Below are 23,213 nucleotides of genomic sequence, written 5' to 3' on the forward strand. Positions count from 1 at the left end.
TTTTTTTTAAAAAATCGTTTGAGTTTTAACTGGATAGTGTTAGATCAATGTGGATGTAAAATTGTACTTCCTCACCAATGAGTCCCCAGATCAGTGAGAACCTCGTGCTGGGAGCTAAGATATTAGCTCTCACCCTTCAGCAACACCACTGTGGTCCAGAACTGTGTATTTGCTTGTCTGGGGTGTGCAGCTGCCTAAGGGTTTATCCTAGCTCTCTCCAGTCTATACACTTCACAGTCACTTTTCCCAGTCTTTTATTTTACAGAGAATAATGAGAAAGGCATTTTTTGAGCCCCTGGTATCCAGACACGATCCTGGAATACGAATTTTAACACTTGTCTGAGTGTATTTTCTGTAAACTTATAACACAACTCCACGACATGAGTTAAGTTGTATTATTTTGGCCCATGGCTCCGGTAAAAGGTCAAGACTTGGCAATGGCCTTGCTAGCAGAATTTCTAAGCGGTGTAGTGCATAATATGCAAAAGATCTAGCCAAACTGGCCTCTACAATAGACTCACCCCTAAGGCGCTGCATTAATCCATTGAACTCGTGGGTGGTTGCATCTGTGAAGGCAAAGCCTTAGGCAGCTCTAGAAAGGTCCTATATGACCCCGCCTCCTGGGCCTACAGGTGGCCCGTTCCTCTATGAGTTCCCCACTATGTGCTCCAGGAACCTTCTGTGGGGCCTAGTCACCTTATGACACCACTAAAATTGGATTAGGACCCACCCTGATGACTTCATTTTGAGCCACTCTTAAAGGGCTCATCTCTTCCTACATTCTAGAATTTGGGGGTTAGGAGTTCAACGTACAAATTTTCCCCCAGGGTCCCCTGTGCCCAGGAAACTGTCCTCAAGTTGGGACTTGGAATGTTGACGTGAGCTTTCCGTCCCCATCCCCAACGCCCAGTGAGTCCATTTAAGGAGCAACAGCAGCAGTGGGAACTCCAGGCAGAGCCTTGACCAGGGTTGAGCAGAGACCAAGATGAGGGCGAACTCCCAGGCCTCAAGGCTCAGAGTTCCCCTCAGGTCCCAGCTGGACATGATGAAGGCAGGAGGGTGGTACTGCTTTACAAATCAAGACAGAAAGGGTTGGCTGTGGGCTTCGTGCACTACCTCAATAGAAGCCTGCAGCCTTAGCTCAGGCGATGTCTTACCCCGCAGAGTGCACAGGGAGCCGCCCCTGAGTGGCAACTGGCAGAGGCACAGACAGCCCCCTTACTCTGCTATGTGACTACTAAGCTCCTAGTGGGGCTTTCTTCCCAGGGCGCCACAACAAAGAGGACCCTGAGTGATCTGCCAGGGCTGCTCAGAGGGCCTCCTCCAACCCCTGGCTTGCTGATGAGTTCAGAAAGATTCAGTTGATGAGGGTTACATTAGTCCCGTGGACAGAAGCCGAGCCAAATCCCAAGGAAGCGGAGACACAGCCAGACATTGGCATGTCCATACCAGGGGCAATTTCCTTCACATGTTGGGTGGTCCACAGACCTCTGCTCTCCGGGGAGTCACTTCAGCCATGGGAAAGCAGAACGCAGGAGAGCTGGAAGCCTCTTCCTCTAAGAAAAAACGAAGTGTGTTCTGGGGCAAGGGAGGAAGCTGACCTAGAAGAGAAAAAAGGGCACATACATAGTTATTCCTTTGAGAAACGTAAGTTTTTGTTTTTCATAAGGAAAAAATGTGTTAATCAACTTTCTGTCACTGGTCACAATACATGAATGAGATCTGATGAATTTACTAGAAGGAAGCATCTATTCTGACTCACCAGTCTAGTCCGCCGCTTTGAGCAGCTTACTTTGGGACCGGGGCCAGAATGAGCATCAACAGTGCTAGGCTGAGGAAAACGGCTCCCACGGCGGGTGGAGAAGCAGAGCGAGGAAGGCACGCACCCAGTGAGGTCACTTCCTTCCACCCGACTCCACTTCTTAAAGTTTCCAGTACATTCCAGCCCTGGCAGGGTTTGGGGATCGTCTTCCCACACATTGGCCTTTCAGGGATATTTTAGATCCAAACAGTGGCCGAAGGTCATCGTCATTGAGACATTATGTATTTGGTTCATTTATTTTTCGAAAACTCAGTAAAATATAGAACTCTTGCAAGAAGGTGATGATCAAGGAAACTTTTAATTCATAGACCTAATGAGTAGCACCCAAGTCTCAAAACGGGACCTCCACAACTTACCCCAACAAAATTGCTAATAGACCAATGGAGACAACTTCTTGGCAGAAGAGGTCCAAAAATGAATATATCCAGCATTAATTCTACAAAACTAGAAATTTCAAGGACATCTGGCAATGAGGTTTAAGGGAAGGTTTGTCTATGAAGGGTTGCACAGAATCTTTTAGGGTGAAAATCTCCTTAGCTTGGTTACAGAGATAGCTCCAGGGCATGGCCATCAAAATCTATCAAATTATACTTAGTGTGTGCAGTTTACTCTAAGTGAATTATACCTCAATGTACTCTTCTTAAAATGACTTTTCCCACAGTGCTGTGAACTGAATTTAGGTTCTCACACACATAGGTAAGCACTCTGGGCTGTATTCCCAGTTGTGAATTGGCTTTATTTTTTATAAATACTGTCAGGGCTGTTCCTGGTGGCATAGGCCTTTCATCCTAGCACACTTGGAAGAGCTCTATAAACTCCAGGCCAGCCAGGACTATGCTGTCTGATAGAGAGAGAGGGCGTGGGGGGAAGAAGAAGAAAAGAAAAGAAGAAGAAGAAGAAGAAGAAGAAGAAGAAGAAGAAGAAGAAGAAGAAGAAGAAGAAGAAGAAGAAGAAGAAGAAGAAGAAGAAGAAGAAGAGGGAGAAGAAGGAGAAGAAGAAGGAGAAGAGGAGGAGGAGGGAGAGGGAGAGGGAGAGGAAGAGGAGGAGGAGGAAGAAGAAGAGGAAGAGGAAGAGGAGGAAGGGAGGGAAAGAAGGAAGGAAGGAAGAAAAGAAAGAAAAACAAAAAGTTTCCATCAGGGAACAGAATGTCCTTTATGAGAAAGCCACTGAGCTCAGACTGGTTTATTCAAGCTGGTTTCAGAGAGAACCATTTGCTCCTCTGGTCCTCTGAGCTTCAGAAATTGTGTTTGCTTTCCCAGTATAGAGACAGATAATATTAGTTTTAGTCTCTGTCCATTTTGGGGTAGTGTGGTTTTGTTTTTGGTTTGGTTTGATTTGGTTTCGTTTGAGACAGACTCTTTCTATGGAGCCTGGCTGTCCTAGAACTTACTGTGTAGACCAGGTTAGCCTTGAGCTCACGGAAATCTGTCTGCCTGTGCCTGCTCAGTACTACGATCAAAGGAGTGTGCCACCATACCTGGCTAAATGTTTTTGTCTTTGCAGACAACCCTATTACAGTTTTTCTAAATCCTTTTCATAAGATTAGAGCAGTCATGGGGGCATTCACACATAAACACACGGGTGATCTTGCTCCAAAAACTATTTACACACACAAATTTGAAATTCATACTGGCTATGTGATCGAAATGTTTCCATTTTTTTTTTCAACCATATAAATCCTAAAACCCATGGATGGAGATCTAACTCCGTGGTGAGTGCTTGCCCAGAGAACTAACTGGTCCTCCCAGGTGCCTGGCAGAATTGACTGTTCTCAGCAGGCTTATCTCTCAGTGTTGGAGAGTGTTCTGTCCTCTGCCTGAAAAGTTTGTCATGGCAGTTGTGCAGGTGACGTGTGTCAATTCAGGCCAGTGCTCCTTAACTGTAGTCCCAGATTTAGCTACGTTAGCCTAAGGAAAGTTTATTTCTCCTTCAAAGACATTCTAGAGAAAATGAGACTTTTCCTTAGGTCAGCATATGTATTTAATAATCTTATACAAGAATCAATACCTTGTTATTCAAAACATGTGGAAAATAATACACTTAAAAGAATAAAATCAAGACTCAAAATCCAAGATATCTTGGTCACATTAAGGAAAAAAAAAAAAAAACAACAAAGGTCCTCCTCGCCATGTGAAGGAAGTATGGAGGAATACATATTTTTAAATTATGATTGTATGTGTGTGTACACACTTGCATGTGTAAGCATACACTGCCAAATATTTTGTGTGAAGGCCAGAAGGCAACTTTTGGGCATTGGTTCTTTCCCTCTACCATGTGGGTCCTAGGAATCAAACCCAAGTTTGGCAGCAGGGGTCTTTCCCTGCTGATTTATGTCACCATTTTCTTATTTCACTAGATGGTTGTTTGCTTGCTTGAGACTGTATCCTGGGCTGGCCTTGAATACAGTATGTAGCTGTGCACGGTGCTCTTAAACCCCTGATCTTCCTCCTGCCACCTTTCAAGTGCTAGAATCACAAGTGACGGCTTTCCTCAATGTGTGTCTTTAAGGTGTTTTAAACATACTCGGTTGGGGAATGCTGGCATTTGATCTTTGTCTAAATCAGAAAGTAGCTGTGCTCTCAGCCTCTGAACCCTATAAATGTTCTCCCACCCTCCACGGCAGTTTCTCAGCCCATGGGCTGCAACCTCCAGAGGAGTCAGAGAGCAGGTATTTGCAATACGATTCAAAACAGTAGCAAAATTACAGTTATGAGGAAGCAATAATTTGCAGTGTGGATCACAACATGAGGAGCTGTATTAAAGGGTCGCAGAATCGCTGCTCTAGAGACATGTTTTTCTCTTTTTGTCAACAGCTTAGAGTCTTCAGGTCTCAAGATAGCACCAGATGGATGCTGAGGGCTTACCCCCTTTTCAGTCCCCGAGAACAAGTGGGTCACAAGACAGGATCCATTTTCCAGTAACCACTGTGATGTTTATTTCTGATTCACTATAGACTCAAGGTTCTTTTGTGATGAATAGATCAGAGAGACCAGGCTGAGACAGCCAGGGACAGAACCAGCAAGCCCACTACAAACCTAGAGGATGGGTGGCTTAGAGTGTGCTGGATCCTGTGGGAGACACCAGGTCCATGGTCCCCTACTTGTCTTTTGCTCTCAGGCACACTCAAAGCTTTCCTCTTCATCCCAGCAACAGAACTTTCAGGGGTCTAGAAGGTTCTCCAAGACTTGCCCTCCAACATGTCTGGACTTCTTCATGCACTGTAAAGTAGGCCTTAGCACTCGATTCCCAGATCTACTGACTCCATCCCTGTGGAAATCACTTATGCTCCCTGGACCTGCGGTGGGTGCCTAACACAGAGGAATGTTTTCTTTCAGGATTACTTGGGAAGGTCAACTATGAGTGATGCACACTCGTGCACATAAAGCAGCAGGGTTCACAGGCTTCAGCTTGATGCTTTATTGGATTCTCTGTGCCAGAAACGTCCGGTTACCCACTAAACTAGCCTCAGTCTGGTCATTGGATAGGGAAGATTCTGCTTATGAAGCTAAATACTAGTGCTAAAATAAAAAAAAATCACTGTTCCTCTAACATTATAGATAATATTGAACTATGATATATAGACATAAAGATATTACTTTTAAAATAAAAGTATATTCCTACACGTTTTTATTTGATCAATTCGCCAGTAAAGTATAATACACTGGGGCCTCTGAATTTTTGGTTTTTTGAGTTTTCAGCTCAGAAATAGAAAATTCTATTACTAAAATTTAAATTGTGATTCTAATTCTTTTACCTTTTCCTTTTTTCATTTTTTAACATAGGATCTCATATAGTCCAGGTTGCCCTCAAACCTGTTGTATGGCCAAGGCTAGCACTGAATTCCTGCTACACTCTACTCTCTTTCTCTAAGCTCAGACTACCGTACGTACTGCTCTTCCACTCTCTAAACGCCAAGGGCATTGCCAAGGCCAGCAGTCTCGGGGCCATGGGCAACTACTATAACCTGATCAACATCTCAGGCTGTAATCATCTCCAGTTCATGGCTGAGGGGGGAGAGCGGGAGCTTTTTCGGGGGACATTGTATAAATCTTTTTTGTGTAAAGAACTAATATAAAATTTAGTTCTTTGATTTTTAAACATGTTTTTAAGATTTTTTTAATGCTCATGTATGAACTACATGCATGAACTCTGCACATTCCTCATGCTGCTGCTGCTGCCAGAGACCAGAAAGTGGAGTTCTGGACAATTGTAAGGGTGACTGAACCAAGGTCTTCTGCAAGAGCCATGAGGTCTTATATATAGCCATTTCTCCAGTCCCTTAAATAAGTTTTTAAGCATAAATGGTGAATGTTCTGTCCAGTTATTTCACTAGGAAGTCTTTGTAGGGGCTCAGAACATGGTGACCACAGTCCCCTCATTAGGAGTATATTTTAAAGTTTGGGAATATGTCTGTGATCACCCAGTCCTCCCTGCTTTCCATGGAAGTGCTACACAGTGTTCTCAATAAAAGTTACAATAATAAGCAGTCGTGGTTTCTTTTTCTTAGAGAAAGTGAATGAGAAAAATGTTAAAGGCTACCTTCAACACTTAACCTGCAGGTCATTCGCCCCTCCCCATCTCTATTGCCTGCTGTCCTTAGATTCTGCTGCTTCCTTAGTTCCTGACCTTCTAGCTAGCCACACCTAGCTGCATCACAGACAGGAAGCTACACACAGATGGTTCCCTCGCAGATGAACTACACATTGATCCTGCAGGGCCTCTGAGAAGCTGCTTCTGGAAGGTTCTTAAAGGCAGTCACAGCTTCTATAGAGAATCAACCCTTCTTAACTTGTCTTTCCTGTGGGCTAGAAATAGAAACGGGTGTTAGCCTAATTTCATCATGGACAATAACTATAATAAAGTGTTCGCTACGGAGACACAAAACTTTTCAGTCGACTCCGCAGAGGTTTTATGCACCCCTTTTCTCTATTGATGAGCATCAGTTGAATAAGCAGGATTTTGTTTTGTGTCTTGAAAGTTCCAAAAACCTGGGTCTTTTAATCACTCTGTGGAGCACAGAGCAAGGCCCCTGGAGAGAGGTGCCAATGCACTGTGCCAAGCAGGAGTCAGCTTTGTGATAACTCCCAGCATCCGGTACTGAGTCACAAGCTCGTGAGGTCCTTCCACAACATCCTGTTATCTGTCCTTTGAGTAATAACCAAAGGAAACTCCACTTCTAGCAGAGCCATTCAGGGAACCCTTCAGAACTCCTCTCTCCATCCTTTCTTGGCTGAATAGTGTGTCCTGGTCGCTTTCAAACTCAGACTCCGACACCATCAGACTGGAGTTGTGCTCGGTGCTCCTGTGCTTGATACCTGGGGAGAAGCAGGAAGAGTGTGAAGACAGGCAGCACTTTCCTCTTAGCTGTCCTTTTGTCTGTCTACTCCTAAGCATTCCAGGGAGGACTGTGGATTGCCCGCTCATTGGCCTTTAAAGCAGTCACCTACATGGCGGATGGGTTGGCATGACAGAGTCTTCCAGTGTCAGTCAATCTTGAATTTGTGTTCCAGCTATAACACCAGCTCCACAATCCTGGACAAGACACCTAACCTCTTCTCATCTGCTGGAAGGAGACAAAGCCCCTACCCATGGGTTTGTAGTGAGCATTGAATGAAACTACACTGTAAAGCCCTTCACTGTGAAGCCAGCTTTTAGTGCAAAGTGAGCTTCAACACATAAATGCTGCTATGACTTCCAAGTTTAAATATTTTGATAGATGACTTGAATTCTAGGGGTTCAAAACAGAGGATTAAGATATGATTCCCGGGAAGGGGGGGGTTGGGGATTTAGCTCAGTGGTAGAGCACTTGCCTAGCAAGCCCAAAGCCCTGGGTTTGGTCCCCAGCTCTGAAAAAAAAAAAGATATAATTCCCGGGCTGGAGAGATGGCTCAGTGGTTAAGAGCACTGACTGCTCTTCCAGAGGTCCTGAGTTCAAATCCCAGCAACCACATGGTGACTTACAACCATCTGTAATGGAATCCAAGGCTCTCTTCTCCTGTGTCTGAAGACAGCTACAGTGTACTTATACATAATAAATAAATCTTAAAAAAAGATATGATTCCCAATATCAACTAACTCATAGTGTCTAACAGGAGAATATAAAGATTACTGGGGGTGCAGGACCATGGCATATGTGTCGAAGCCAGAGGACAGACAACAGTAGAAGTCAGTTTTCTCCAAACACCACCAGGCATAGAACTTACGTTGTCAGGCTTGGAGACAAGCACCTTTATCCACTGAGCCATCTCACCAACACTAATGTCTAAAGTTTTTGGAAAAGAACTTATAGTGTCTTAACTACAGAGTTAAAACAGATCTATGACATGACTCAAAACATCTAAAAAATAAGAAATAAAACTCTTACATGAATCAAGAGGATAGAAACATTCCCTGGTATCTGGGATTAGTTCTGTGATGGTTCAAATAGGATGGATTTGAACACAGAGGGATGATGAGGTAGGAGGACAGAAAGAGGGCATAGAAAGAACATTTAGAAGCATCCAGAAGAACTTATAGGAAAACAAACAAACAAAAAACAGTGTGGAGCAAATGACAAGTGGGAAACAAGGAATGAGGCCAGAGAGGCTGAAGCTCACAGAGAAGCACAAGACGGGAACAGCACTGTAGGGTTTGAATGAAAATGGCCACTGTATCCACACAGAGTGGCACTACTAGAGGTGTGGCCTTGTTGGAGTAGGTGTTGGAGGAAGTAGTCACTGGGGGATTGGGGGGGTGGGCTCTGAGGTTTCAGATGCTCAAGCCATGCCCAGTTTGGCAATCTTTTCCCACTGTCTGCTGATCCAGATGCAGAACCCTCAGCTCCTTCTCCAGCACTGTATCTGCCTGTGTGCCTTGCCTCCTGCCATGATAACAATGGACTAAACCTCCCAACTGTAAGCCAGCCCCAATTAAATGCTTTCTTTTTATAAGACTTGCCATGGCGGTCTCTTTGGCCTCACTGGTAGAAGCAAGATGACAAAAGGAACGTCATCCTTTGGAAAGCGTCGCCATAAGACACACACGCTGTGCCGCTGCTGTGGCTCTAAGGCCTATCACCTTCAGAAGTCGACCTGTGGCAAATGTGCCTACCCTGCCAAGCGCAAGAGAAAGTATAACTGGAGTGCCAAGGCTAAGAGGCGAAACACTACCGGGACTGGTCGGATGAGGCACCTAAAGATTGTCTACCGAAGATTCAGACATGGATTCTGTGAAGGAACAACACCTAAACCCAAGAGGGCAGCTGTTGCAGCATCCAGTTCATCTTGAAGATTTCAATCGGTCATAAAATAAATGTTCTGGTTTCAAAAAAAAAAAAAAAAAAAAAAAAGAGTTGCCATGGTCATGGTGTCTCTTCACAGCAATGAAACCCTAACTCAGACAGCTGGAAAGGTGGATTTTAACCCATGCCCATTGGAAACCACAGTATACAAAAACAAAGGAAGTACAGGGAAGACTTACAGACTTAGAGGATCCTGTGATCTGACCATGGTGTCCCCCAAATTCTTACACTGAGACCTATCCCGAGGCTGTTACTGAGCCGAGGGCCTATGGAGAAAACTAATACCTGTTTCGGATTGGTTCTGATGTTATTTGTGTTAATCTGGCTCCCCAAGTCACACCGGAACCTGCACGTCTGCTTGTAAGATGCTGAGAGTCCCTGCCTCCAGTTGGCTCTAATTGGTAAATAAAGTTGCCAGCAGCCAGTTGCTGGGCAGGGAGACAGAGAGCCTTAGGTTTCTCGGCCAAGGAAACCAGGAGAGAGGGAGGGTTTTTAGAACCGCCATGACAGGAAAGCACAAAGACCAGGCCTGAGAGCGGCAGGAGAGAAAGCATTCAACCATGTAAGAATCTGGGAAGAGCAGCCCCAGGCACCACACCCCTGATTGGGTCTGGGGTAGCAGAGATGAAATACAAAATATTATTAAATAATAATTCAGGAATATTGGAAGGGAGGCATTAGTAATGCAGAAGTTTGGGGGCAGCCCAGCTGTTGAGCTGCTTAGGGCATATTAAAATTAAGGTTGCATATATTCATGAGTCCAAAGCCTTTGGGCAGGTAGTGAGGAGTGCACATGCACCTACCTGGGAGTTTAGAGCAGATTAAGAGAGCCACTGCTTCAAGTGCCCTTAGGAAGAAGGCACAAGAAAAGGCTAGGGCATCATACCATGGTGGAACAGCTGTGTAGCATATGCTGCAAGACCTTCAGTTCTATCCCAAGGGGGGGGGAGGGATACAAGGAGAAAGTACTAACCAGGAAGGAAGTAGCCCTCATCAGATTGAATCTGCTACCTTGGCCTTGAATATCCAACTCTAGATCCCCGACAAATAAACATGTGTGGTTTTAAAAGTCCCCGCTCTCTTTTATGTTGTTATAGTAGCCAGAATAGACTTACACAGGGGTAGGGCACACTGAGGAACAGAGGCTGACAGCCTGCCCAGCCAGGCTTCCTGGACCATCCACTAAACTTTCCTCCATCTTTGTTAGCACCTTCTCCTATAATGAAGACTAATCATAGTATCTGGCTCACAGGGTTTAGGATCAGATGGGCAAAGTGTAGTAAAAGTACCTGTGCTGACAAGGAGACTTACAACTGTGAGTTTAGAGGTGGGATTATAAATATCTGAGAAAGGGTACCAAAAATAATGGTGGGACGTATGGAAAGACACTAGGCAGTATGGGATGGCAGGAAAGTGGAACCGAGAGAAGCTACGCACCACTGTAAGAACAATGGGCTTCCGTGACTAAAAAGGGGTTTGTGAGAAGGTGGGCATGAATCAAGCAGAAGGTTGGTGAGCTAACCAGCCCCAAGCACCTCAACCTCTTGGGAATAAAGCACTTTTATAACACCTTTGCATTAACTCCTGCGACACAACTGGTGAGCTCTCAGCAGATGACAGCTGCTGTTGGTGTTCCCTGTGAGGAACTTCTGCAGGGCCTCTAAGAATTGCTTATTTTCCATTGTCAACTTGACAGACACCGCTTAATGCATTAGTGATGTACATCTCTCTGTATGACTTTAAGAACTCTTCCAAAGATGGTTAACTGACTAGGGACAATCTGCCCTGAGTGTCGGCTGTGCCACTGTGTGGTCTGTGGTCTTAGGTTGAATGAGAAAACAGTTATGTGCTGGCATCCCTAGACCCACACAGATATGAGCAAGTGGCCTCAAGTACCATTGCTATAGCCAAGAACTGCTCCTGCAGCCAGGCCTTCCCTACCGAGATGGACTGTATGCTCAAACACTTATTCCACGTTTAGGGTTAGGCCAAGCCAAGGTTTTTTCCCTGGGGTATAAGTAGTTCCTTGTCTAAAACTAAAAATATGCTTGGCATGGCCAGAAATGGCCTGAGCCCAGGGCCTTGAGGGAGCTGTGTGTGTCTTCATGCTGAGAAGACTCTTCTCACCCTAAGAGGCTATGTTTGTCAGTCCAAAGACCACTGTGTGCTAGGTCTGTGGCACATTTGAGATACCTGTGTTTCCTTTGTGCAACACTGCGTGAGCAGCTCCCTGCTGACTTTGCCCCTTTGCATGATAGCTTTTGGTGGCACTATCACAGTTTTCTCCTTCAGGAAGACTGTAGGTAAGATGTAGGTGAGATGCTGTACTTCCTAACAAACCTGCTTGGAAACTGACAGAGCTTGTGTGAGATCCCCTGACCCCAGCTTTCCTGTCTTCTTTATCTTATCCTCTGGTCATCTCTGTTAGCATCCTGTCACTAAAGAATGACCTATTGGCCCAACTCACTTCCTCTCTTACATTGCTGCTTGTCGGGTATTTGGTCACAACTTAACCACACTTTCTACACATGGTCATGAATTTTGCACCCTCTCATCCCTCCCCCAACACCCTTCCTCACCTGTCTGAGTTAGGGTTTCTATTACTGAGAAGAGATGCCATGATCATGGCGACCTCCATACCTCCTAACAGTTCCATTCCCTATGGACCAAGCATCCAAACGCATGAGTCTACAGGGACCCTTCCTATTCAAACCAACACACACACACACACACACACACACACACACACACCACACCACACCACACCACACCACACCACACCACCTACTAGAAGGTGTTAACCTTGTTCTTCATGACCAAGATTGCTTCCTCATATTTTTTGGGGGGGTTGGTCTGTTGCTATGTACTAAAATGCTAAATTCTGTACTGAATGTTTAGGTCTACAAGTGAATTCTCACGTTTGCCAGCTTTTGTTGTATGAACTTTATCCTTCAATTTAAAACTATTGATTAAATAAAAATGGCTACAGCCAATTACTGGGGGGATTAGAGGTAGGTAGGTTTTTACCTAATTGGGGAAGGGGAGAAGCAAAGAACAAGGAGAAGTGAGGAGAAGGTGCATGTGGCCAGAAGAAACAGCAAGTGTTTGGGTACATCACTAGGGAAGTAGTCAGGCCAGCAGTTAGAAAAGTAGATTAAGGGTGACCCCCCAGTAATTGTCAAAGCCACAAAATAACTGTAGTCTGAGTCTCATTCACTTGTAAGTTAGTTAGGGATAAGATTAAATTGTTTGTACTATAGACTTCAGCCCTGTTGACAACATTTTGGGTTGTCGACTTTGAAAGTGACTCCACCTCTCTAAGAGAATTAAGCTACCTATAAACCCAGACATATGGAAAACTCACAGAATCAGCATTGAGCAGCCTCAGAGGCGCATTACATAAGTGATAGCTATAGGTAAGAATCTAAAGGTTTGAGCTCTCTGCTCCCAGACCCTGTGAGAGAGAGACCCAACCGCCTGGTCAGGTGGGCACTCCTGAGGCTGCAGAGCGGAAGAGACCACCAACACTGCTCACCCCTGCCCACATCCCTGGCCCAAGAGGAAACTGTATAAGGCCTCTGGGCTCCCTTGTGGGAGGGCCCAGGAGCGGCAGGACCCCTGCCTGAGACACCGCTGGAACCTGAAGGAAACAGACCGGATAAACAGTTCTCTGCACCCAAATCCCGTGGGAGGGAGAGCTAAACCTTCAGAGAGGCAGACAAGCCTGGGAAACCAGAAGAGACTGCTCTCTGTACATACATCTCGGACGCCAGAGGAAAACACCAAAGGCCATCTGGAACCCTGGTGCACTGAAGCTCCCGGAAGGGGCAGCACAGGTATTCCTGGTTGCTGCCGCCGCAGAGAGCCCGTGGGCAGCACCCCACGAGCGAACTTGAGCCTCGGGACCACAGGTAAGAACAACTTTTCTGCTGCAAGAAAGCTGCCTGGAGAACTCAAGACACAGGCCCACAGGAACAGCTGAAGACCTGTAGAGAGGAAAAACTACACGCCCGACAGCAGAACACTCTGTCCCCATAACTGACTGAAAGAGAGGAAAACAGGTCTACAGCACTCCTGACACACAGGCTTATAGGACAGTCTAGCCACTGTCAGAAATAGCAGAACAAAGTAACACTAGACATAATCTGATGCCGAGAGGCAAGCGCAGGAACCCAAGCAACAGAAACCAAGACTACTTGGAATCATCGGAGCCCAATTCTCCCACCAAAACAAACATGGAATATCCAAACACACCAGAAAAGCAAGATCTAGTTTCAAAATCATATTTGATCATGATGCTGGAGGACTTCAAGAAAGACGTGAAGAACTCCCTTAGGGAAACACAGGAAAACATTAATAAACAAGTAGAAGCCTACAGAGAGGAATCGCAAAAATCCCTGAAAGAATTCCAGGAAAACACAATCAAACAGTTGAAGGAATGAAAAATGGAAATAGAAGCAATCAAGAAAGAACACATGGAAACAACCCTGGATATAGAAAACCAAAAGAAGAGACAAGGAGCTGTAGATACAAGCTTCACCAACAGAATACAAGAGATGGAAGAGAGAATCTCAGGAGCAGAAGATTCCATAGAAATCATTGACTCAACTGTCAAAGATAATGTAAAGTGGAAAAAGCTACTGGTCCAAAACATACAGGAAATCCAGGACTCAATGAGAAGATCAAACCTAAGGATATTAGGTATAGAAGAGCGTGAAGACTCCCAGCTCAAAGGACCAGTAAATATCTTCGACAAAATCATAGAAGAAAACTTCCCTAATCTAAAAAAAGAGATACCCATAGGCATACAAGAAGCCTACAGAACTCCAAATAGATTGGACCAGAAAAGAAACACCTCCCGTCACATAATAGTCAAAACACCAAACGCACAAAATAAAGAAAGAATATTAAAAGCAGTAAGGGAAAAAGGTCAAGTAACATATAAAGGCAGACCTATCAGAATCACACCAGACTTCTCGCCAGAAACTATGAAGGCCAGAAGATCCTGGACTGATGTCATACAGACCCTAAGAGAACACAAATGCCAGCCCAGGATACTGTATCCTGCAAGACTCTCAATTAACATAGATGGAGAAACCAAGATATTCCATGACAAAACCAAATTTACACAATGTCTTTCTACAAATCCAGCACTACAAAGGATAATAAATGGTAAAGCCCAACATAAGGAGGCAAGCTATAACCTAGAAGAAGCAAGAAACTAATCGTCTTGGCAACAAAACAAAGAGAATGAAAGCACACAAACATAACCTCACATCCAAATATGAATATAACGGGAAGCAATAATCACTATTCCTTAATATCTCTCAACACCAATGGCCTCAACTCCCCAATAAAAAGACATAGATTAACAAACTGGATACGCAACGAGGACCCTGCATTCTGCTGCCTACAGGAAACACACCTCAGAGACAAAGACAGACACTACCTCAGAGTGAAAGGCTGGAAAACAACTTTCCAAGCAAATGGTCAGAAGAAGCAAGCTGGAGTAGCCATTCTAATATCAAATAAAATCAATTTCCAACTAAAAGTCATCAAAAAAGATAAGGAAGGACACTTCATATTCATCAAAGGAAAAATCCACCAAGATGAACTCTCAATCCTAAATATCTATGCCCCAAATACAAGGGCACCTACATACGTAAAAGAAACCTTACTAAAGCTCAAAACACACATTGCACCTCACACAATAATAGTGGGAGATTTCAACACCCCACTCTCATCAATGGACAGATCATGGAAACAAATTAAACAGTGATGTCGACAGACTAAGAGAAGTCATGAGCCAAATGGACTTAACGGATATTTATAGAACATTCTATCCTAAAGCAAAAGGATATACCTTCTTCTCAGCTCCTCATGGTACTTTCTCCAAAATTGACCATATAATTGGTCAAAAAACGGGCCTCAACAGGTACAGAAAGATAGAAATAATCCCATGCGTGCTATCGGACCACCACGGCCTAAAACTGGTCTTCAATAACAATAAGGGAAGAATGCCCACATATACGTGGAAATTGAACAATGCTCTACTCAATGATAACCTGGTCAAGGAAGAAATAAAGAAAGAAATTAAAAACTTTTTAGAATTTAATGAAAATGAAGATACAACATACCCAAACTTATGGGACACAATGAAAGCTGTGCTAAGAGGAAAACTCATAGCGCTGAGTGCCTGCAGAAAGAAACAGGAAAGAGCATATGTCAGCAGCTTGACAGCACACCTAAAAGCTCTAGAAGAAAAAGAAACAAATACACCCAGGAGGAGTAGAAGGCAGGAAATAATCAAACTCAGAGCTGAAATCAACCAAGTAGAAACAAAAAGGACCATAGAAAGAATCAACAGAACCAACTTTTGGTTCTTTGAGAAAATCAACAAGATAGATAAACCCTTAGCCAGACTAACAAGAGGACACAGAGAGGGTGTCCAAATTAACAAAATCAGAAATGAAAAGGGAGACATAACTACAGATTCAGAGGAAATTCAAAAAATCATCAGATCTTACTATAAAAACCTATATTCAACAAAACTTGAAAATCTTCAGGAAATGGACAATTTCCTAGACAGATACCAGGTACCAAAGTTAAATCAGGAACAGATAAACCAGTTAAACAACCCCATAACTCCTAAGGAAATAGAAGCAGTCATTAAAGGTCTCCCAACCAAAAAGAGCCCAGGTCCAGACGGGTTTAGTGCAGAATTCTACCAAACCTTCAGAGAAGACCTCATACCAATATTATCCAAACTATTCCACAAAATTGAAACAGATGGATCACTACCGAATACCTTCTACGAAGCCACAATTACTCTTATACCTAAACCACACAAAGACACAACAAAGAAACAGAACTTCAGACCAATTTCCCTTATGAATATCGACGCAAAAATACTCAACAAAATTCTGGCAAACCGAATCCAAGAGCACATCAAAACAATCATCCACCATGACCAAGTAGGCTTCATCCCAGGCATGCAGGGATGGTTTAATATACGGAAAACCATCAACGTGATCCATTATATAAACAAACTGAAAGAACAAAACCACATGATCATTTCATTAGACGCTGAGAAAGCATTTGACAAAATTCAACACCCCTTCATGATAAAAGTCCTGGAAAGAATAGGAATTCAAGGCCCATACCTGAACATAGTAAAAGCCATATACAGCAAACCAGTTGCTAACATTAAACTAAATGGAGAGAAACTCGAAGCAATCCCACTAAAATCAGGGACTAGACAAGGCTGCCCACTCTCTCCCTACTTATTCAATATAGTTCTTGAAGTTCTAGCCAGAGCAATCAGACAACAAAAGGAGGTCAAGGGGATACAGATCGGAAAAGAAGAAGTCAAAATATCACTGTTTGCAGTTGATATGATAGTATATTTAAGTGATCCCAAAAGTTCCACCAGAGAACTACTAAAGCTGATAAACAACTTCAGCAAAGTGGCTGGGTATAAAATTAACTCAAATAAATCAGTAGCCTTCCTCTACACAAAAGAGAAACAAGCCGAGAAAGAAATTAGGGAAACGATACCCTTCATAATAGACCCAAATAATATAAAGTACCTCGGTGTGACTTTAACCAAGCAAGTAAAAGATCTGTACAATAAGAACTTCAAGACACTGAAGAAGGAAATTGAAGAAGACCTCAGAAGATGGAAAGATCTCCCATGCTCATGGATTGGCAGGATTAATATAGTAAAAATGGCCATTTTACCAAAAGCAATCTACAGATTCAATGCAATCCCCATCAAAATACCAATCCAATTCTTCAAAGAGTTAGACAGAACAATTTGCAAATTCATCTGGAATAACAAAAAACCCAGGATAGCTAAAGCTATCCTCAACAATAAAAGGACTTCAGGGGGAATCACTATCCCTGAACTCAAGCAGTATTACAGAGCAATAGTGATAAAAACTGCATGGTATTGGTACAGAGACAGACAGATAGACCAATGGAATAGAATTGAAGACCCAGAAATGAACCCACACACCTATGGTCACTTGATTTTTGACAAAGGAGCCAAAACTATCCAATGGAAAAAAGATAGCATTTTCAGCAAATGGTGCTGGTTCAACTGGAGGGCAACATGTAGAAGAATGCAGATCGATCCATGCTTATCACCCTGTACAAAGCTTAAGTCCAAGTGGATCAAGGATCTCCACATCAAACCAGACACACTCAAACTAATAGAAGAAAAACTAGGGAAGCATCTGGAACACATGGGCACTGGAAAAAATTTCCTAAACAAACACCAATGGCTTACGCTCTAAGATCAAGAATCGACAAATGGGATCTCATAAAACTGCAAAGCTTCTGTAAGGCAAAGGACACTGTGGTTAGGACAAAACGGCAACCAACAGATTGGGAAAAGATCTTTACCAATCCTACAACAGATAGAGGCCTTATATCCAAAATATACAAAGAACTCAAAAAGTTAGACCGCAGGGAAACAAATAACCCTATTAAAAAATGGGGTTCAGAGCTAAACAAAGAATTCACAGCTGAGGAATGCCGAATGGCTGAGAAACACCTAAAGAAATGTTCAACATCTTTAGTCATAAGGGAAATGCAAATCAAAACAACCCTGAGATTTCACCTCACACCAGTGAGAATGGCTAAGATCAAAAACTCAGGGGACAACAGATGCTGGCGAGGATGTGGAGGAAGAGGAACACTCCTCCATTGTTGGTGGGATTGCAAACTGGTACAACCATTCTGGAAATCAGTCTGGAGAATCCTCAGAAAATTGGACATTGAACTGCCTGAGGATCCAGCTATACCTCTCTTGGGCATATACCCAAAAGATGCCCCAACATATAAAAAAGACACGTGCTCCACTATGTTCATTGCAGCCTTATTTATAATAGCCAGAAGCTGGAAAGAACCCAGATGCTCTTCAACAGAGGAATGGATACAGAAAATGTGGTACATCTACACAATGGAATATTACTCAGCTATCAAAAACAACGAGTTTATGAAATTCGTAGGCAAATGGTTGGAACTGGAAAACATCATCCTGAGTGAGCTAACCCAATCACAGAAAGACATACATGGTATGCACTCCATGATAAGTGGCTATTAGCCCAAATGCTTGAATTACCCTAGATGCCTAGAACAAATGAAACTCAAGATGGATGATCAAAATGTGAATGCTTCACTCCTTCTTTAAAAGGGGAACAAGAATACCCTTGGCAAGGAAGAGAGAGGCAAAGATTAAAACAGAGACTGAAGGAACACCCATTCAGAGTCTGCCCTACATGTGGCCCATACATATATAGCCACCCAATTAGACAAGATGGATGAAGCAAAGAAGTGCAGACCGACAGGAGCCGGATGTAGATCGCTCCTGAGAGACACAGCCAGAATACAGCAAATACAGAGGCGAATGCCAGCAGCAAACCACTGAACTGAGAATAGGACCCCTGTTGAAGGAATCAGAGAAAGGACTGGAAGAGCTTGAAGGGGCTCGAGACCCCATATGTACAACAATGCCAAGCAACCAGAGCTTCCAGGGACTAAGCCCCTACCCAAAGACTATACATGGACTGTCCCTGGACTCTGACCTCATAGGTAGCAATGCATATCCTAGTAAGAGCACCAGTGGAAGGGGAAGCCCTGGGTCCTGCTAAGACTGAACCCCCAGTGAACTAGACTGGTGGGGGGAGGGCGGCAATGGGGGGAGGGTTGGGAGGGGAACACCCATAAGGAAGGGGAGGAGGGAGGGGGATGTTTGCCCGGATACCGGGAAAGGGAAAAACACTCGAAATGTATATAAAAAATACTCAAGTTAATAAAAAATAAATAAATAAAAAAAATTAAAAAAAAATCCAAAGGTTAAGTGAAGTGGACGGGAGGTGTTCTTTCTAATACAGTTACCATGAGCATCCTGGTAACGGTATCTCAGGCATCCTGCCCAGGGGATTGATGTTGTCTCCCAGGTTTGCTCTTCTGTCCTAAGTATTGATTCCACGTTAGTCTCCCTCTCACCCAGCCTAACTCTCTGGCCAATGCCTAAGTAAGGTGTTCAAAGGAAAGAGTCTTACCGTATTTGGGCCTCAGTTCCATTCTTTCCTGTTCATCCATGTTGTCTAGGATGGTGTACTTTGTTTTCTTCCTTATCTTAGTCCTTTTTCGTCTGGAAGAAACAATGAAATGCTAGATTGAATGCTCAGAGTGGCACTTGGGATCTTTTCCACCTAAAAAAAGGGTTTCCCTGAAACCGAGGTGCTGGAGTCCAGTCAAGCAATGCTTAACATCTATATACGGTCCAGGCACCTCAGAAAGCCCTGGGTGAGCAAGATTCCTCCAAATCTCTGCTCACTAAGAATGTTCAGAGACACAGGACTGTCCCAGAGGGAGGGAACACAGAAGGGATAAGACACTGAAGCCCCACACCTATCTTAGAAATAACTCTGTCTTTCATTTTTCCTACAAGACATCAAAACTAGGTTGATCCTTTGTGCCTCACAATAAGCTGCAAAGGATCACTTGAAAACACTCATTAAAACTACACTAAACTCAGGAAGCAGAGGCAAGCAGCTCTCTGAGTTCTCGGCCAGCCTGCTCTACCTAGCAAGTCAAGTCCAGAACCCAGGGCTAAATAGTGAAAACACAGTTACAAAACAAGCGAACAGACAAATGACTACTATACTAAGGTGTGCATCTGTCAGGCAATAACTGCTCTGATCATGTGTCATTAAGAGCAAGGGCTTCCCCGTCTCAGTTTAGCGCTTGCTGGCTGGAGACTTTGAGAATACTATATAAGACATCTGTGTCCCATGCCCTCGCCTCCAGAAGAGTCCCTTTCTCCTGTGGTTGCTGGGAGGGCCAAACACAGCAGTATAATTAGAGTCCATCATTATGGCTCAGAAATGCAAATGCTCAGTAGATGTTCAAAGTCAGCACCATTTAATTGCTAGATGCAATCCTGAGATGTAGAACATTCACAGTCACACCCAGTAAGGGAGCCTGTCCCACATGGTTCTGGGATTTGGGCCTCTTCTTAAGCTCACCCCTATTGCTGAGAGTGCAATCACAAGTGGATCTCAAAGTAAATAGCATTTCTGAAAACAGCTATTCGTTTCAGTATGCCTTTTTAAAAGTACAGCTTTAGACAATACAGTGTCTCCCTATAGGAAGATGAGCCTACCACTCTCTTCTGAGGTCTAGTGGTATCTTTCCTTTCCAAACTCCTCATGATGGCTGAGCATGGTGTTCTGGGAGATTCTGACAATGACAGCCTATGGGCTTCTCAGATGTCACCTTCATTCTCAGAAGAAAAATAAGAAAACCCTAAAGGGTCGCTTGGGTATGCCATCGTCTCTCTTCATGGTTTAGATGGACTAAAGGATTCAGACTGATCCAATTGTCACTTCATATAACCACGTCTACAAATTAAACCCACACATTTCTACAATGTCTTTCTCTGCTGAGACATGGAAGGCCACCCGTGCACAGCTCTGGTGACATGTAAGACAGAGTTATTATTAGGTGTGTGTATGGGGGGTAGAGATATAGCTCAGCGGTAGAGTGCTTCCCTTGCACATACAAGATATTAGGTTCAATTCCTAACACATATGCACACACATAGTTTTATCTGTAAATACCATGTAATATATAATTTTATCTGCATATACTATATAATATGTATTTTTATATAGTAGGTTTCATATGGAATGGTAGGCCCTGCTAGAAGGTGAAAACTTCAATGAGAAAAAGCCGCCCCAGTATTGATCCATTTACTGAGACACACATGCCTAGATCTGTAAAGGGCATCACTATGCTCATGAAGTCCAGTTTGTTTTAAAACCTGATTGTCAGTTAATCAACCAGTTAAGCAGCGAGACAGACCCAAGCAAAAAAGCCCGAAGCTATGATCGCCCCAGTGAAGCATCTTTGCACACAATGAGCAAGCGTATTAGGTACCTCCTGCAACAGCAGATGCACACCCAAGTCACAGCTCCAGTTAGCACTGTTAGGGTCAACGCCAGAGCTGCCACGTAGAATACACTCCACTCTACAAAAGGAAAAGGCCAGAGTGCACAATGAATGATAAACCGTTTGCTAAGCAGCTTTGTTCTGATGACTCCAAAGAGTCCATCTGAGCTGCAGCTAGCTGTGGTGCGGAGATCACTGTGGGGACAGACAGAAAAGCTAGGTGCCAATCAGAACAGCAGACTGGTGGCTTTGTCTGGTGGATTGGTTGAGGGACCTCATGAGGCACATAACTCAGGGACCTCAGGCACATAGTTCAGGCTGACTTGAGAACTGGAAATACAAAATAACTGAAAAGAATCAGCGAAGCAGCTATGCCTCCTACATACAAATGTATGAAATATTAAGATGTTCATTCCAGATCCCGAGAATCATAATAACCTTTCCCCTAAAAAGATCTCCATGGTACTTTTTCTTCTCCTCTTCATCCTCCTGCCCTCCCCCATCTTCCTCTTCTTCCTCCTCTTCCTCCTCTTCCTCTTTTTTCTCTTTCTCCTCATTTTCTCCTTTTTGAGATAGGCTCTTGTCTATGTAATCCAGGCTGGTTTTGAATTCATTACATAACCAAGGATGATCTTGAACATCTGATCCTCCTATTCTACATGCCCAGTACTGGGATTATGGGTGTGTGCCCTACACATGGTTTTGTTTTGTTTTGTTTTGTTTTGTTTTGTTTTTGTTTTTGTTTTTTTTTTGTTTGGTTTGGTTTTGTTTTCGGAGCTGGGGACCGAACCCAGGGCCTTGCACTTGCTAGGCAATCGCTCTATCACTGAGCTAAATCCTCAACCCCCTACACATGGTTTTATGTGAGACTCTATCTATGAAAGACTGAGTGCAAGGCTTTGGCTATACCAGGCAAGCACTCTAACTACTAGGCTATATCCTCAGACCTACAGCATGGTCTCCATAAAGCAAGCCAAGGGTTTTGGTTGCCTGTGTCATGAAGACACAGGGCCAGAGGTCAATTTAGGAACTATTCTTCATTCCTTCTATATCCTACGCTTTGCAGTAATAACTTAGGGGCAAAAATACCAATGGGTGCCTAAGACACTGGCACATGCTTTTGAGCCCATCTCTTGGAAGTTAGAGACAGGCAGATCTCTGTGAGTTCAAAGCCAGCCTAGTCTACAGAAAAAATTTCAGGACAACAAGGACAGCATAGAGAGATGCTGTCTCAAAAACAAAAATAAACAAACCAAGACACCAATGGAACAAATTCTTATGCTTAACCTGATTAACTATCATGCCATCTCCCTAGAATACTGACCTGAAGCTGGTTTCATTTCTGATATTTAGGAAGGATTAAGGTGGGGTGGGGTTTCTCTCTAAAGGAACTGAAGAAGGGTACCAGCATGGGCTATGGGGCAAGACTGTGTTCCTATGGCTGGTACCTGCGTGGGCTCACCCCTAGCAGTGTGGGGTACATTTCCCATTTTGTATTATCTTAACAGAATACATAAGAGGTATGTCCTTATAAAGTCCTAACATCCTAAGTCACAGCAGGCACAATCTGAGGGGGAAAGTCGGAAGGCAGTTGTTTCTTAGAGCAGCCCTGCCAAATCTATCTTCCAGGTTTTACAGGAGTCCCCAGTGACAGAGTGAGACAAGGTTTTAATGTACAACTAAGAGAGTGGGTCTACTGGGCTTCAGGAAAGAATGCTATTGGATGGTTCTGGGTACTGAGTCAGGAAGAAATGACTATCTTCAAGAAGCATACCAGAAGCCACCACCACACACACCACTCCACTCACCACAGTTGCTCTCGCCATCCCACATGTACCGCTGTAGGAGGTTCTCCATCCACAGATGGGAGCAAATGCAACGCTTTGTGATGGGGTCACAGTGACCATGACCTGAACACTTGAGAAGGCATCCTGTAAAAGGTGGTGCAGAGATGAGGTTACCACAGCCAAAAGAAGATTCCTGCTTTTCCATTTCCATAGTAGAGGCCCAAAACAAATGGGTGAATTAAAAATATCTTAAGAAGCCAGCCAAAAGGACTGGAGAGATGGCTCAGCTGTTAAGAGCACTGACTGCTCTTCCAGAGGTCCTGAGTTCAATTTCCAGCAATCACATGGTGGCTCACGATCA

At 43.8% G+C, this 23,213-nt stretch overlaps 1 protein-coding gene, 1 long non-coding RNA gene and 1 pseudogene across 4 annotated transcripts in view; 1 reads left to right on the forward strand and 2 right to left on the reverse strand.

Annotated features, from left to right (window-relative positions):
• Positions 1-381: 381 nt before the first annotated feature.
• LOC148000139 (uncharacterized) lies at positions 382-1,905 on the reverse strand. The gene is made up of 2 exons (XR_015641651.1): positions 1,763-1,905; positions 382-1,601 (listed from the first exon to the last, which is right to left on the reverse strand). It is a non-coding gene; the product is annotated as an uncharacterized LOC148000139 (long non-coding RNA).
• A 1,879-nt stretch (positions 1,906-3,784) lies between these two features.
• Positions 3,785-23,213, reverse strand: part of Kiaa0319 (KIAA0319 homolog) — a 63,188-nt gene continuing 43,759 nt past the window's right edge. The window contains 4 exon segments of one of the 3 annotated variants that reach the window (NM_001197023.2): positions 3,785-7,137; positions 19,172-19,263; positions 21,054-21,144; positions 22,874-22,996. In NM_001197023.2, the coding sequence (NP_001183952.1) occupies positions 6,959-7,137; positions 19,172-19,263; positions 21,054-21,144; positions 22,874-22,996 (485 nt within the window). In that variant the 3' untranslated portion in view covers positions 3,785-6,958. 3 annotated transcript variants of the gene reach the window in all.
• Positions 8,764-9,128, forward strand: Rpl37-ps1 (ribosomal protein L37, pseudogene 1; annotated as a pseudogene).

Source organism: Rattus norvegicus, chromosome 17, assembly GCF_021556685.1.
Source record: "Rattus norvegicus strain SHRSP/BbbUtx chromosome 17, alternate assembly SHRSP_T2T, whole genome shotgun sequence".
Taxonomy (NCBI): domain Eukaryota; kingdom Metazoa; phylum Chordata; class Mammalia; order Rodentia; family Muridae; genus Rattus; species Rattus norvegicus.